General features: G+C 50.4%; 1 protein-coding gene across 1 annotated transcript in view; it reads right to left on the bottom strand.

Moving 5' to 3' along the window:
- Positions 1 to 8,801, bottom strand: part of ARFGAP3 (ADP ribosylation factor GTPase activating protein 3) — a 50,026-nt gene extending 41,225 nt beyond the window's left edge. The window contains exons 1-3 of the mRNA XM_015571939.1: positions 8,720 to 8,801; positions 3,721 to 3,793; positions 1,345 to 1,476 (exon numbers count right to left, since the gene is read on the bottom strand). Coding sequence (XP_015427425.1) covers positions 1,345 to 1,476; positions 3,721 to 3,747 — 159 coding nt within the window. The 5' untranslated portion in view covers positions 3,748 to 3,793; positions 8,720 to 8,801. The remainder of the gene's footprint in view (positions 1 to 1,344; positions 1,477 to 3,720; positions 3,794 to 8,719) is intronic.
- Between the last annotated feature and the right edge of the window lie 4,958 nt (positions 8,802 to 13,759).

Raw genomic sequence — 13,759 nt, 5'->3', positions numbered from 1 at the left:
GTTACAGCACAAACAAGCTTTAAATATGGACCCCTGCCAGCCAATGATGCTCATCTTGTCAAGACATTACAAAGGCCTGTCCCTCTGTCCGTCTGACAAGCGACGCCGCTCCACATTCCTCTTCCTGCCAGATGACAGAACGGCCAGTAATCCCCAAGTGAGAAGCCACCGAGCTCTTGGGAGAAGAACGCCGCCCCCCTGCACCCGGACCAGCCCAGCCCAGCTGCGGGACCACAGAGGACAACACCACGGGGGTCCTTCACTAAGTCTGTACCCAAAGCCGCTCAGGAATTTGTGTAATAAAAAGCTGTATGATTTGCAACTGCAAATGTTTCAGGTGGTATAATCCCTCCAGCAGTTAATTGAATTAATTTGCATACGCTGAAAATTTAAATGAAAGCCTCTGGTCTTTGTTGGTCCTAAAGTCTGCCCTCTGGTCCTGCTGATGCAGAGCAGTCTCTCCATCAGCAACTACTTGAATGTCCCAGCACCTGCAGGTTGAAGTTCATCTCAAGGGAAGGCTCAGATAAACACTCCAGATCCTTTCCGGGATCTACTTGGGACATGTATCAACCCAGTAACTTGTTCCCAGACCCTGAGGTGTCACAGCCACGTCTGAAAAGATCAGGACCTCAGACCTACGGCAGGCCCCACAGGACAGCCCAGCCGCCTGTGGGTCCCTGACTTGCAAATCCACACACTGGCCACGATCTGCTGCTGGTCGGCCCCACGTCAGCCCTCGCCTCCCGGCCCTTCACAGACATGCGCAGAGCAGCCAGGCCCGAGTCGCCAGCTGCGTGAACATCCGCACGCTGCCCTTTCCCAGCTCACACTGCAAACGAGTGTCCTTTCGCGGGTTTAGGACCACGTTTCCACATTTCTGTGCTTTTGTTGGTGACTTGATGGTTTAAAATGGCCCTGCGCCGGGTGATGTGCGACCCAGTGCCCCTGAGCACAGGAGGCTGTGAAGTGCCGCTGGAGGAAAGTTTTCTCCGGGCACTGATCAATGTCGCCAACAGCACACGGTAAAGAGGGCGCCTCTAAAGGAAACACGGAAAATAAGGTTCCGTATCGGCCGGGGATGAAGCGTGGAGGAAGCTGGCCGTGGACTTGCCTGGGCGGCACCCGCAGCGCTAATGCGGGGTTCGCACAACAGAGAACCCGCGGGGCAGGCTTTACTGTTTGGGGTAAAAGCCACCTTTCCTTCTGAAACTGGTTGCACTTACGTCAGTGCCGTGCTTGCGTCATGCCGCACTTAACGGCAGCACCATGCTTGCCTCAGTGCCACACTCACGCCAGTGCCGCACTTACGGCAGCACCATGCTTGCGTCATGCCGCACTTACGTCAGTGCCGTGCTTCCGCGCGGCCTGGGAAGCCAGCGACTTGATCTTGTCCCTGTAGAGCTGGGCCGCGCGGCTGTTGTACTTGGCCTTGGTGTCGCCGGTGGCGCACCCGTGCTGGTCGAAGAAGGACGACTGCAGAGGAGACAGCGGGTTACTAGCAATCCTGCAGAAACGCTACTGCATATTATGAAGGATTGTTGAAAATACTATGAAAACCAAAACTATGTAAACCATGGAGAATGTTTAAATTCTCTTATCTTGTAAAAAGGAATACATTCCACAGATGTAACATTACTGTTTTGGTAAAACTGGACATGAGATGACTTGCAAAATGAAATAACTGGCCCTTCGTTTCTTCATTCAATCCTCCCTCACTCTGAATCTTGGGGGGGGGGGGAGCGCTATCCACTCAGGACCACTTTTAATTCATGAGCAATCCATTTCAGTTCGGATTCCACTAAATCGGAAATTTTACAAAATTGGTGAGGAGCAACGCTAACCTTCCCCTTGTTCAGCACTATTTACTCACTGACAGCACAAGCAAGGTGATAAAATTAAAGAGGAAACTGTTTCCAATCACCCTGTAAGGGTCCGTGTGTAGACATGAATTCAGAATTCATATCTAATTAAAGCAGGTATTCCAAAAACCTGTATGAGCAATGCTTTTATTGCCCCAATTGACTAATAATGGTATTAGGCACCCACATGTCCTAGCTCTGTTCGGGGTATTTGGGCCCCATCCAGTTAAATCCTCATGGCAACAACATGGGAGGTCAATGCTGCCATCTACACTTCGCAGGCAGGGACACAGGTAAGTGAGAGGCAGGGCTGGCATTCCAACCCCACTGCTTGAGTGGGATGACCTGACCGTCCCCTCCCCATCCCCACCTTGGCCCCCTCCGCTGGCTGGAGTTGAGAAAGCTGCTCTCCGGGGGTGGGCGGCGGGGCTGTGCCACCTTGGGAGGGTTTAGAAATAAGGACGGATAAAATCAAATTCCCAGCATTAAGTTCTGGAACAAGTCTGAACATCATGATAATGGGCATGGGTTTCTAATAAGATGCTTGAAATATAAGGAAGTAAAAGAAGTCGTAGTTATTACAGTGGTTTGTGGCCCTCCAATGCTCAACCCGACCCGACAAAATCATATTCCTTGGTAATTAATTTCTCTCACCAGAGAAATATTAAATTCAATTTAAATTTAAAATAATCTAATTTAAATTTAATTAGTCTACTTAAGGAACAATAATGAAAAAAGGTTGAGAAACACTAATCCAAGGAATCTGATATTTTAAAAACTATTTTAGATTTATAATTTCAAATATTAAATTGATACCAGATATAACTTTTATTTCAAATGTATACAAATTTGATTTTTTACACTTTAAATGTGTAATGGCATGTCTATGGGAATTCTACTTACTAAACCTATACCATTTGGCATAATAAATAAGGTTCCAGTGCTTTGGTGGTTTTGCTGGCTAGACTTAGAAGGCTGCCAGTTTATTTTATTTATTTATTTTTATATATTTTTATTGATTTCAGAAAGGAAGGGAGAGAGACAGAAACATCAATGATGAGAGAGAATCACTGATCGGCTGCCTCCTGCACGCCCCCCACTGGGGATTGAGCCCGCAACCCAGGCATATGCACTTGACCAGAATCAAACCTGGGACCCTTCAGTCCCCAGACCGACGTCCTATCCACCGAGCAAAACCGGCTAGAGCAGGCTGCCAGTTTAGAGTTTGACCAGAATAATATATTGAATTTGTAAATGAAATTTAAAATGAGAATCCTTAGTTAGGTTTGAAAGTAGGGTTAAAAAAGTCTGCTCTTTTACAATTATAAATTAAGTGACCACTTAGCTGGTTATTATTTTTGCATAGAAATTACTAAGTTTATAAATGAATATATGATCTTTATATACTATATTTGAAAATTTGGAGGTTTTATTAAAACTTTGTAGATGTCATAAATTAAATAAAACTCAGATGTAAGTGGCTGTAATCATTCATCCTATTCTGAGCACAAAAGTCACGGCACATATTAAAAAACTGTATTTTCATAATGAAGCCTCCCAACCCCTCTACCCACCTCTTCCTGTTCTAATTTTCTTCAAAAGAACTCTCACCGCCTGGCAGGTTCCGGTTTATTTGCTTCTTTACTGACTCTGTGTCTGTGCCTCTAAGCGGGCTCGCACGTGTCTTGTTCACTCTACCCCAGCCCCTCGCCCGAAGCGTCGTGGGTATGAGGTGCTTCTGGATGAACAAGCCAACCGGCCGGCCGCCTCCAGAGCCCCCCAGGCTTCCTGTCACCCAGGCACCCCGGCAGCAGCGCACACGTTTGTACAAAAGGAAACAGGCCTGAGACGGACTTACTGCGGCAGCGTTTCCTCCAACCTGCATGCAGCGCAGCTGAAACCAAGACCAGTTAGAATCCAGCTCTGTAGACCTGAATGGAAAGAACATTCTTAAATGGTAATACTTTCCTTCCCCCAGATCAAGCCACTCAACTTTTGAGAACAAGATTTCCTTGCTCTCCGGATCCTGAAGAATTCTGCGTTTGTGTTAACAGTGACCCACGCTTCCAGGAGGCTGGAACTCTGAGTGCAGGACCATTGGTACCGCAGCTCCTGCCCCTCTCATCCTTCCTGGAAGCCAAGGCGCTGATGGCCCCACCCACCTGCTCCCCTCCACACCGGCCACAGACAGGCCACGCCAGGCCACGCCAGGCCAGGCCAGCAGCACTTCGGCTGCACAAGCTCCAGCCGGCCACGCCCTCTGGGAGCAGAGCATGACAAGCTTGTGGGCTGCTGGACACTCGGACTCTTGGCCTCACGTCCTTGGTGAGTCATGATCTAAAAGGCGGTGATGGGTCTCTACTCAGCACAGATGTCCTGTCCTGTTTGGACTTTTTCAGGGGTCCAGTTTGACACCAAGCAGGACCCCTGGAGGATGCTCATCCTTCACCATCAAGGAAAGGACCTACCCGCCATCACCGCCACGAGGCAGGAGGGACACTCGGGGCAGAATGCTCGTGAAGTGAAAGCTGCAGTGCCCCCTGCCCCGCCACACCTCTGCCCTGTTCACCTGAACCCTAAGATCACCCCAGAACCAGGTAAAGGCAACGAGTGTATTTCCCAACAATAAAAATCCACCAAGTGATGAGTGTACAGCAGGACAGGCTAGCACAATGCCGGAGTCTTCATGCTGAATCAATAGATGTGCGCACAGGCAAGGCTCTCCCATAGTCCACGCAGCTCACCCCGCACTGACGGGAAAGAATGTGGACGTGTGAGGACAGGTGCAGGTGGAGCAGCCTTCACAAAGAGGGCTCTTAGCCTTGTGAAAGTTAAGATGCTATTTTGAAGCCAATAGCTACCTTCAGGTTAATGATGGTACTAACACATGTCATTATTACATCTACAAATATCTACTTCACGATGACATAAAAAGTAAATATTAAACCGTACTTTGTAAGAAACATATTTCCCAAAGATAAAAATAAACCTCCTTTGGAACTTAATTACCGAGTAAGGTGATGAAATGACATAGGTTGTTCTGAAATTCTTTTTCTGAGAGATCCTGCTGAGTCACCACACTGTGATGACCTGCCCAGACAGAGTGAGGTGCCATCCCCTCCCCACCTGTCACTGGGTGGCAGTTAACAGCACAGTCTCTGGAGACGGGCTGAGGGGCAGACCCCAGCTCTGCCAGGACGAGCTGCAGGACCTGGAGGAGTTACTTAGCCTCTCTGAGCCTTCCTCATCGTAACAATTTCCGGTTACCTATTCATTCACTCCTGTAGAAACGAAGCAAATATGTGCAAAGTTCTGGGCTCCTGGTAAGCACCATATGGCTAAAGGCCTCGCCATCACTATCACCACCGTCACGGCGACCCTGTCACACTGTGGGATAAACACAAGCTCCACGGGGCAGGCATAAAGTAGGTACCTGACTAAACGATGTCCTAAAACGGAAGCTACAGTTCTCAGACTTACTAACCTACCTAAAACTTCTAGTTCTAAAGTATCTTTTAAAAAACAAAGCCAAATATTTTTTATATATTTCTTAGAAATAAAGATAAAAACCTAATGGTTCTTGAATCGAGCTGACAGGGATTCTCTCTCACACACTGGAATTTGAAACAAAAGGTGGTGATGACAGTGAATAAATCAACCTTAAGAAGAAACTTGAACTGCTCAGCGGTGCCCGTTCCTGCGAGGAGGTGACTCACTGTAGGCTGCTTCCTGTCTTTAGTTTAGAAGAAGAGATGGTGAAACCTGATGGAGAACCTGAGTGCTCAGAAAAAGGCAGCGAAGGAAGAAAAGTTGAAGAACTAGTGTCACTTTACCCAATAGCTCCTGCTAACCAACCACTGTAAAGGAGAAAACAGGTTTCCCTCAACCCCATAATCCTTCTGAGTTAAGATACAACATTTCCCCCAATACGCTAGTGTCTGCAATAGTTTTAATCAGTAAAAACAAAAATGTTCAAAGAACAGCCTTCCACCTCTTTAAAAACAAAAGCCACTGAGTTCCCTTGTCACCCTTGACTTTGCCCAAATCCTAGACTATGCCCTCTGAACAGGAGTTTTTAGCAGTTGTTTTGAATCATTTATGAGCACCGTGATTCATACCGTTATATTTATCTGCAAATAGTTCTATTTATCTGGCTGTTAGAAGGCTAGTGACTCAACCTGCAAGAGCCCAGAGAGACGCTGCTGTCCCGCCTGCCAGGCTCCCGTCGGTCCTCCCTCCACGAGGGCCGCCAGAAACCACTCATTTCCTGGAATGGTTTCAACTGCCGGTGCGCTTCAGTGGGGAGGACGGGGAGGCCAGATTAGAAGGGCAGGGCTTGGCAGCGAAGAACAGGAAAAGAGGCCTGACTGGTTTGGCTCAGCAGATAGAGCGTCAGCCTGTGGACTGAAGGGTCCCGGGTTCGATTCCGGTCAAGGGCATGTACCTTGGTTGTGGGCACATCCCCAGTAGGGGGTGTGCAGGAGGCAGCTGATCGATGTTTCTCTCTCATCGATGTTTCTAACTCTCTATCCCTCTCCTTTCCTCTCTGTAAAAAATCAATAAAATATATTTTTAAAATATATTTAATGTTGATCCTGTTCCAACATTAAAAAAAGAAGAAGAGGAAAAGAACAGAGCAGAGAGAAAGACAAGCAGCTCCGCCTGCCTCGAGGCCAGCCTGCCTGGCTCTGGGCAGAGCAGGTCCCGTGTTAGCTGGTAACAATGGATCTGGGGTGTGAGGGAAGCACATTAAAAATAAAATGGTGGGGGCTGGTGGGGAGAGATGACTCAGGGAATTTATATGTATAGATGCAGAGCCCACGGACACAGACAGTAGTGTGGTGAAGGCCTGGGAGGGGCGGGTGCTGGGGGGAGGGGGTCAATGGGGAAAAAAAGGGAATATCTGTAATACTTTCAACAATAAAGACAAATTTTAAAAAAGACATGAACAACAAGACCATCATAAAAACAAGCTAAACTTGCCCTCGCAACTAAATCCCTCAATATTTAAAGAGACAAGGACAGGATGTGAATTCAAAATATTCTGACACCAGCTAAGAAAAAGGGAGAGAAGAAACTGGTAGATACTCTAAAACCAATAAGAACACACAGAAGAACCCCCTTTTCAAGATAATTACCTGTGGAGTTACATGGCTATAAATATTTAGCACATCAGGCCTTTGCAAATTGCTTTCTGAAAAGAGAGCTCAGGAAAATGCATCAGGAAAGTTTTTTAAAAAGAAAATTATGTTGCTATTATTACTATTTAGTTTTTGTGCTAACATACAAAAATCTCTTTCTGAGTTACAAGACTTTATCCTTTAGTAATAAATGCTCTTTATAGTAATTGCATTGTATCAATAGGCCTTAAATCAACATCAGATAAAATCGCTGTCACAATCCCAAATAGCCTGCCTCCTAGCTGGTTGCTCCCCCGGGAAAAGAAGTGGCAGGGAAGCAGGTGACGTGGTGGGAGGCGGCCAGTAACCACAGTGATGCCCAGAGGGTGCCCGGCCAAGGCCCAGGGCTGCTGAAGCGCAGGCCTCCTCGGCTTCTGAGCCCTGTGTTCGACAGGAATCTTTTTATTATCTCTTTTTAAAAAATATGTGTGTTTATTGATTTCAGAGAGGAAAGGGGAGAGAGAGAGAGAGAGAAACATCAATGATAAGAGAGAATCATTGATCGGCTGCGTCCTGCACACTCCTACTGGGGATCAAGCCCACAACCCAGGCATGTACCCTTGACTGCAATCGAACCTGGGACCCTTCAGTCCGCAGGCCGATGTTCTATCCACTGAGCCAAACCAGCTATGGCTATTTTTATTATTTCCTATATTCTTCTGTTTCTTCTACCTCACACCAGGGCACTTGCCACCTCCCACTGGACTGTGGGGCTGTGTGTGTCCAGAGGGGGCGCCTTTCTCTCTCGCAGACCAAGGCCCCAGCCAGGCTACTTCCATACCGTGTGAGTGGAAGACAGGAACTTGCCAGAAGGAGCCAATGCAGCCCAAAACTTTAGATGAAAAGAGGAGAAAGATGTTCATAGTATAAGCATTTGAAACTGCCACGAAAATTCAAATAAAAACCATCACTCAGGCTTTGTGGGATCAGCAGCCTGGGAGCCAGAGCTGTAGGATTGTGCTGGAACCCTGACATTAGCTCTCCACCTGACGGGGTGTAGGGTGGACCCACGGGGAGTGCCTCAGCGGCCCCTCTACAGGAGGCCATTTGTATCCCTCCCTTAACGGACAGTGTGCGTGTACCTGGCACACACAAAGTGGGCGTGTCCGGAGCCCACGGACTAGCAGTCTAGTGGGCAAGCCCATTAGTTACCAGGGTGGATCTCAGCAAGCAAGGACAGGATGCAAAAAGTTCCCTAGACAGGGGCCAAGAGGCATTGGCGATCTCAAGAAGAGTCTAGAAGGGCAGAGAGTGGCAAAACCCTGCGCAGGAAATGGCCCCGTGGACGGAGGTGACGGCAGAGATGAGGTGTGCACGGCCCAGCGCAGGCGAGTCTGAGGGCACCCCCAGACTTGGTGGTCGGAAGGCTGGCTCCGGGGGAGAGCACGGGTTTCTAACTGTTGTCAGAAGATCATCAGGGAAAGGAGACACTGCCTCAAGCCCTCCGTCCTGATGGTCCATGCCACGGCCTCCTGCCCCGACACAGAGCTCGGTGTCACAGAAACTAAACAGAAACCAGCTCACTTGCCCAGTTTACTGAGTTATATCACTTAAATCTCCATAACTCATAACCAACCTCTCATTGTACTTGATGTCAAAGGAAACGTAACGGAAAAAGGGGAAAGAGCTCCATGTGACGCTGCACCCTCCCACCCCAACGGGGACAGACTCGCTTACCGAATGAAACTCAAATGGACTCCAAGTGACCGGTGTGACCCCGAGCAGTCGATGCAAAGAAACACCCCGTAGGTTATGCTTGCCCAGCTGGGGTTTTTGGCGCCACAATCAAAACACACCTGAGAGAAAATGTGAAAAGTCGACTATTAATTACTTTACATTGGCCAAGTGAGCCCTCCCACAGGGCACAATATATGAGTTAGCTGGAAAACTGCTTAACTTTTACAATTTAAACTGGCGAATAGAAACTATCTCACCTAGATTTTTAAAACCTGAAATCTGACCCTGGCCAGGTAGCTAAGGCGGTTAGAACCCAATATGCCCAGGTTGTGGGGTCACCCTCCAGTCAGGGCGCATGCAAGGATCAGCCAATGAACGCATAACCATGTGGAACAAGAAGTCGATCTCTCTGGCTCTCTCACTCCCTAAGGTTAATAAAATAAAAACTTTAAATTTCTATTTCTTTCATTATTATTTTAATTATACATTAATAGAATTAGATTACTACACCACATGAATTATATATTATATAATTCTGAGTCTGTTATAATACTCTGCAGTACGGGAAGCGAAGAGAACTCAGGCGTGTGTCTCAGACATCACCTGTCCATGAAGCATTCACAGGTCCCACCGAGCAGGTAAATGAACACCAGCCATGGAGGCCCTGCGGGGCGCACTCAGGCCGCACTGCCCGGACGGCGCCCTCTGCCGGAGGGCAGGTGTGCACACGCCTCTCCGCGGCCGGAGGAGGAGAGCGTGGGGCCAGACTCCAAGGTGCCCAGTGAGATATATTATATAATTCTGAGTCTGTTATAATACTCTGCAGTACGGGAAGCGAAGAGAACTCAGGCGTGTGTCTCAGACATCACCTGTCCATGAAGCATTCACAGGTCCCACCGAGCAGGTAAATGAACACCAGCCACGGAGGCCCTGCGGGGCGCACTCAGGCCGCACTGCCCGGACGGCGGCCTCAGCCGGAGGGCAGGTGTGCACACACCTCTCCGCAGCCGGAGGAGGGGAGCGTGGGGGCCACACTCCAAGGTGCCCAGTGAGCCCCCCGCTGGTGTTCACTCCCTGGGGAAGCCCACCCTCACTTGCCCAGGGTGGCCTGTGCGAGGTTATAAAAGACGCCATGACTTCCCTTCTCTCTCATGCCCTCTCTCTTGGATCACTGGCTCTGGGGGAAGCCAGCTGCCGGTCTTAAGGACCCTCGGGCAGCCCATTGGGGAGGCTCAAGTGGAGAGGAACTGAGGCCCTGAGTCCCAGTGCAGAGTGGGATGGCGCAGCACTACATGACGCGCTTGGGGGTGAAAACCCCAGCTTTCGGATGACCGCGGCCGCAGGGAGACCCCAGCCTTCCTTCCTCAACACTGACTGACGCCAACATTCATCTGATAACAGGAGGGTAAAAGTACTTTAAAATATGCAGTGTTTGTCGTGGAAATTAACACAATTAAAGTCAGAACTACAGCCCTGGCCGGTTTGGCTCAATGGATAAAGCGTCAGCCTGCGGACTGAAAGGTCCTGGGTTCAATTCCAGTCAAGGGCATGTACCTTGGTTGTGGGCAGATCCCCAGTAGGAGGTGTGCAGGAGGCAGTTGATCGATGTTTCTCTCTTATCGATGTTTCTAACTCTATCCTATATAATAAAAGCATAATATGCAAATTGACGAACAGGGAAAGAATGGTCGCTATGACACGCGCTGACCACCAGGAGGCAGACGCTCAACGCAGGAGCTGCCCTCTGGTGGTCAGTGCGCTCCCACAGGGGGTGTGCGGCTCAGCCAGAAGCCAGGCTCATGGCTGGTGAGCGCAGCAGAGGTGGTGGGTGCCTCTCCCACCACCTCCGCTACAGGCAGGTGGTAAGAAGCAAGGGGTCCCGGACTGAGAGAGCCCTGGACTGTGCGAGAGGGGTCCTGAACTGCGAGAGAGCACAGGCCAGGCTGAGGGACCCCCACCCCCCAGCGCATGAATGTTGTGCATCAGGCCTCTAGTAATCATAAAAAAGACCTGGCACCTGGCCTTTTGAGGGCAATACAAGAACAAAAACATGAGTGGGTTTTCCAAAGCCCCTCAGGGCAGACTCACATTCAGCATGCATGAATTGTAGGGATGGGGAGGGATGCAATTGACATGAAAGGTACCAGGCATTCACTCCAATGGTACTGGTACCAGACATGGGCAGGCACTGGGGTATTAAGAAGTAGATGGCATCACTGGTTCCACAGACACTGGCTGAGCTCCTACTCACCGCCAGGCTCGTGCTGGCCTTAGGAAGAGAAGGGCATGGAAATTCAGACACCTGTGGTAAAAGCTTTTAGAGTAAGGCATCCCTTTCCATGGGACTCGTCGTGCCAAAGGTGCTGTCCCTCTACAGGAGGCCATTTGTATCCCTCACTCACTCAACGGACAGTGTGCGTGTCCGGAGCCCACGGACTAGCAGTCTAGTGGGCAAGCCCATTAGCTACCAGGGTGGATCTCAGCAAGGACAGGATGCAAAAAGTTCCCTAGGCAGGGGCCAAGAGGCTGGCTCCAGGGGAGAGCACGGGTTTCTAACCAGGTGACGTCAGCGTCCTCCTGCCCCCGCCCCCCACCTGAGACGAGGGGTTGCTAGAATGCAGCTCCACGAGGGGGGCCCAGTCTGTCTTATCAGCTGAGCTGAGCACCGGCCTGGCACAAAGTGGCCTAAACGCAAATACAGGCATTGGGGCGGTTTGGAGGGTGGAAGGCAAGGCGTTGGGAGTGGGACCTGAGGGCCTGGCAGTCGGGAGGCAGTTGGAAATACAAGTCCGGCTCTCACAATGCCGCCCTGGTGCCCGGCCGGAGCCCGAGCCTGTGCTTTGAGAACAGGGGTTGTGCTGGGTGTTGATATGTGGCCAGAGCCAAGACCTGCTTTTCCAAGCAGATCAGCTGTTACGGTGATGACAAAGAAAGTTTTGACTAACCACTTGTTCTGCCTAATGATGAGAACAGTCGCTATAGAAATAATGGCTAATGCTGCGTGCTTACTCCTGCCAGGCACTGCCGCTGGCCAACTGAGCTCCACAACAACCTGGGAGGGTGCTGCTGCGACCCTCGGGCCCTTCCAGGGCAGGTGTCCTCGGCGCAGTCCCACAGGCCCGCACTCAGCCGGCTGCGGGTGGTCAGGGCTCTGCTGTCCCATCTCAAAAGTCTTAATACTTTCATTCTCATTCCGTGTTCCCCAGAATTAGGTAGCGCGGCTTTGATCCCCATTTTAGAGAAAATGAAGGAGTGATGAAGTATCACAGCTAAGGAAAGCCACCTCGGAGCCTGGGCCGGCGGTCTGCACGGACCTTCCGCTCCCCGAGGCAGGAGCCGCTTTTGTTAGGGAGCACAGCGCCCCTCACTGCTCCGCACTGTGCCCAGCACACGCAGGTGCTCAGAGGATATTTGTCGAATGAGTCACTCAAACAATCAATGAAAAAACAAGGAACAGCGAAGCTTCAGGAAGGAGTTCACAAATGAGGAAACTGACCCTTGAGTTAGAACCTGGGGTCCCCACACGAGGGGAGGAAACTGGGTACCACATGCTGAAAGTAAACCGAGTTGCTTTTCTGTCTCGTGTATCTCAGAGCTGCTCTTTAGAACCCGTTTTGAAAATGCTTATTGTCACCCAACTCATCCACTAGTTAAAACTAGTTTTCATCTTTGTTTAGGAAACTTTCTTGCTCACGATCAGATAAAGTCTTCATCAAGAAGTGTAGCAGGCGCTGTGGAACACTGCCAGGAAGTTTTTTTGCTCAGTGCTTTTATTAGTCCTACTACAGACTAGGAAGTGTCCCCTACGTGTGTTGTTCATAATAACAATAACGAAAACAGTTGGCACGTGTTGAAGACTAGTGATTGCAGGTACTGCTCGAAGGCTTTTCTGGGATGTTCTCGCTTAATCCTCACAGTAACCCCTGAGTTAGATCATGTCCGGTTTCAGATGAGGAAAATAAAGCACAAATAAGTGACCAAGTGGCCTGCCCGAGGCGACAGTTAGAAAGCGGCAGGTCCGCACAACCTCACACAGGTGTGCCCAGGCGTGTCCCTCCACGTGCCTCCTGGTAGGAAGGCACTGACGTCTATTTTAAAAGGGCACCTTCCCTTGGATGAATTCCATCGAAGAGAATCCATGTTCCGCTTCTGAGGTACAGCAGACCAGAACACACAGCTTCCACCATGCCGACTGCAGCCCCCAATGCTGTCTAGATGCACGGGGACCCACTCCTGATTAACAGGTGACTCTCAACTGGAACATCCCGGGGAACACCGAGGAGCTGCCACTGGAGGCTTCCTCCTCCTGACTTTCCTTCCTCAGGCGTCGCTTTAATAAATCGTTTCCTTTCTTGCTCCTGGAAAGGCTGTAAAATTATGTGCTCCCCTCCACCATCGAGACGTAAAACGAAGACATCTAACTACTGCAAAACTCAGGAACTCCCTGTGCCACCAGGTCGTGGCTCATGGCCATGCTCCTTAACAGCTGTTTACGTGGGAGGTGACCATGGGGCCCCGCAGGACCTTCACAGGAGGAGAGGAGAGAGTCCACGCTGACGGGACAGCCCTTTGCACTCTCCAGGTGCCACTCGGACCTGTGAGCGGACCTGTGACCCCCAAAGAGGGAGTCACCTCAGCCCAATGCGTCATCACACCTCCAGCCGGTCTCCAAAAGTTGTAAAGTCTCCAAAAGTTGTAAAGTCTCCAAAAGTTGTAAGGGGCCCAGGGGCCGGGAGGGGGCAGCCTCCGGAGGTGGGAAAAGGGCAGACCCGCCCCTCTCCAGGGAGACGCAAAGGGCGGGAAGGGGAGCGCCTGTGTTGGGGTTTCTTAGAAAGAGGAGCGAGCTGGGAGCCACGCACAGACCTGGCAGCTCCATCAGACCGGAGCGCGGCAGCTGCCCTCCGGGACCCAGGGAGGCAGAGGGGCTCCCACAGGCGCCCCCAGGAACCTGAAGGGTCCGCTCGAGGGTGAGGAGGGGGCGAGCGAGCTCCCCTCAACGCCCAGGGCTACCAGCGGGGGTTCTGACCCAGTGCACGCGTC

Source organism: Myotis davidii, unplaced genomic scaffold, assembly GCF_000327345.1.
Source record: "Myotis davidii unplaced genomic scaffold, ASM32734v1 scaffold428, whole genome shotgun sequence".
Taxonomy (NCBI): Eukaryota; Metazoa; Chordata; class Mammalia; order Chiroptera; family Vespertilionidae; genus Myotis; species Myotis davidii.
This window is presented reverse-complemented; position numbering and strand designations above follow the sequence as displayed.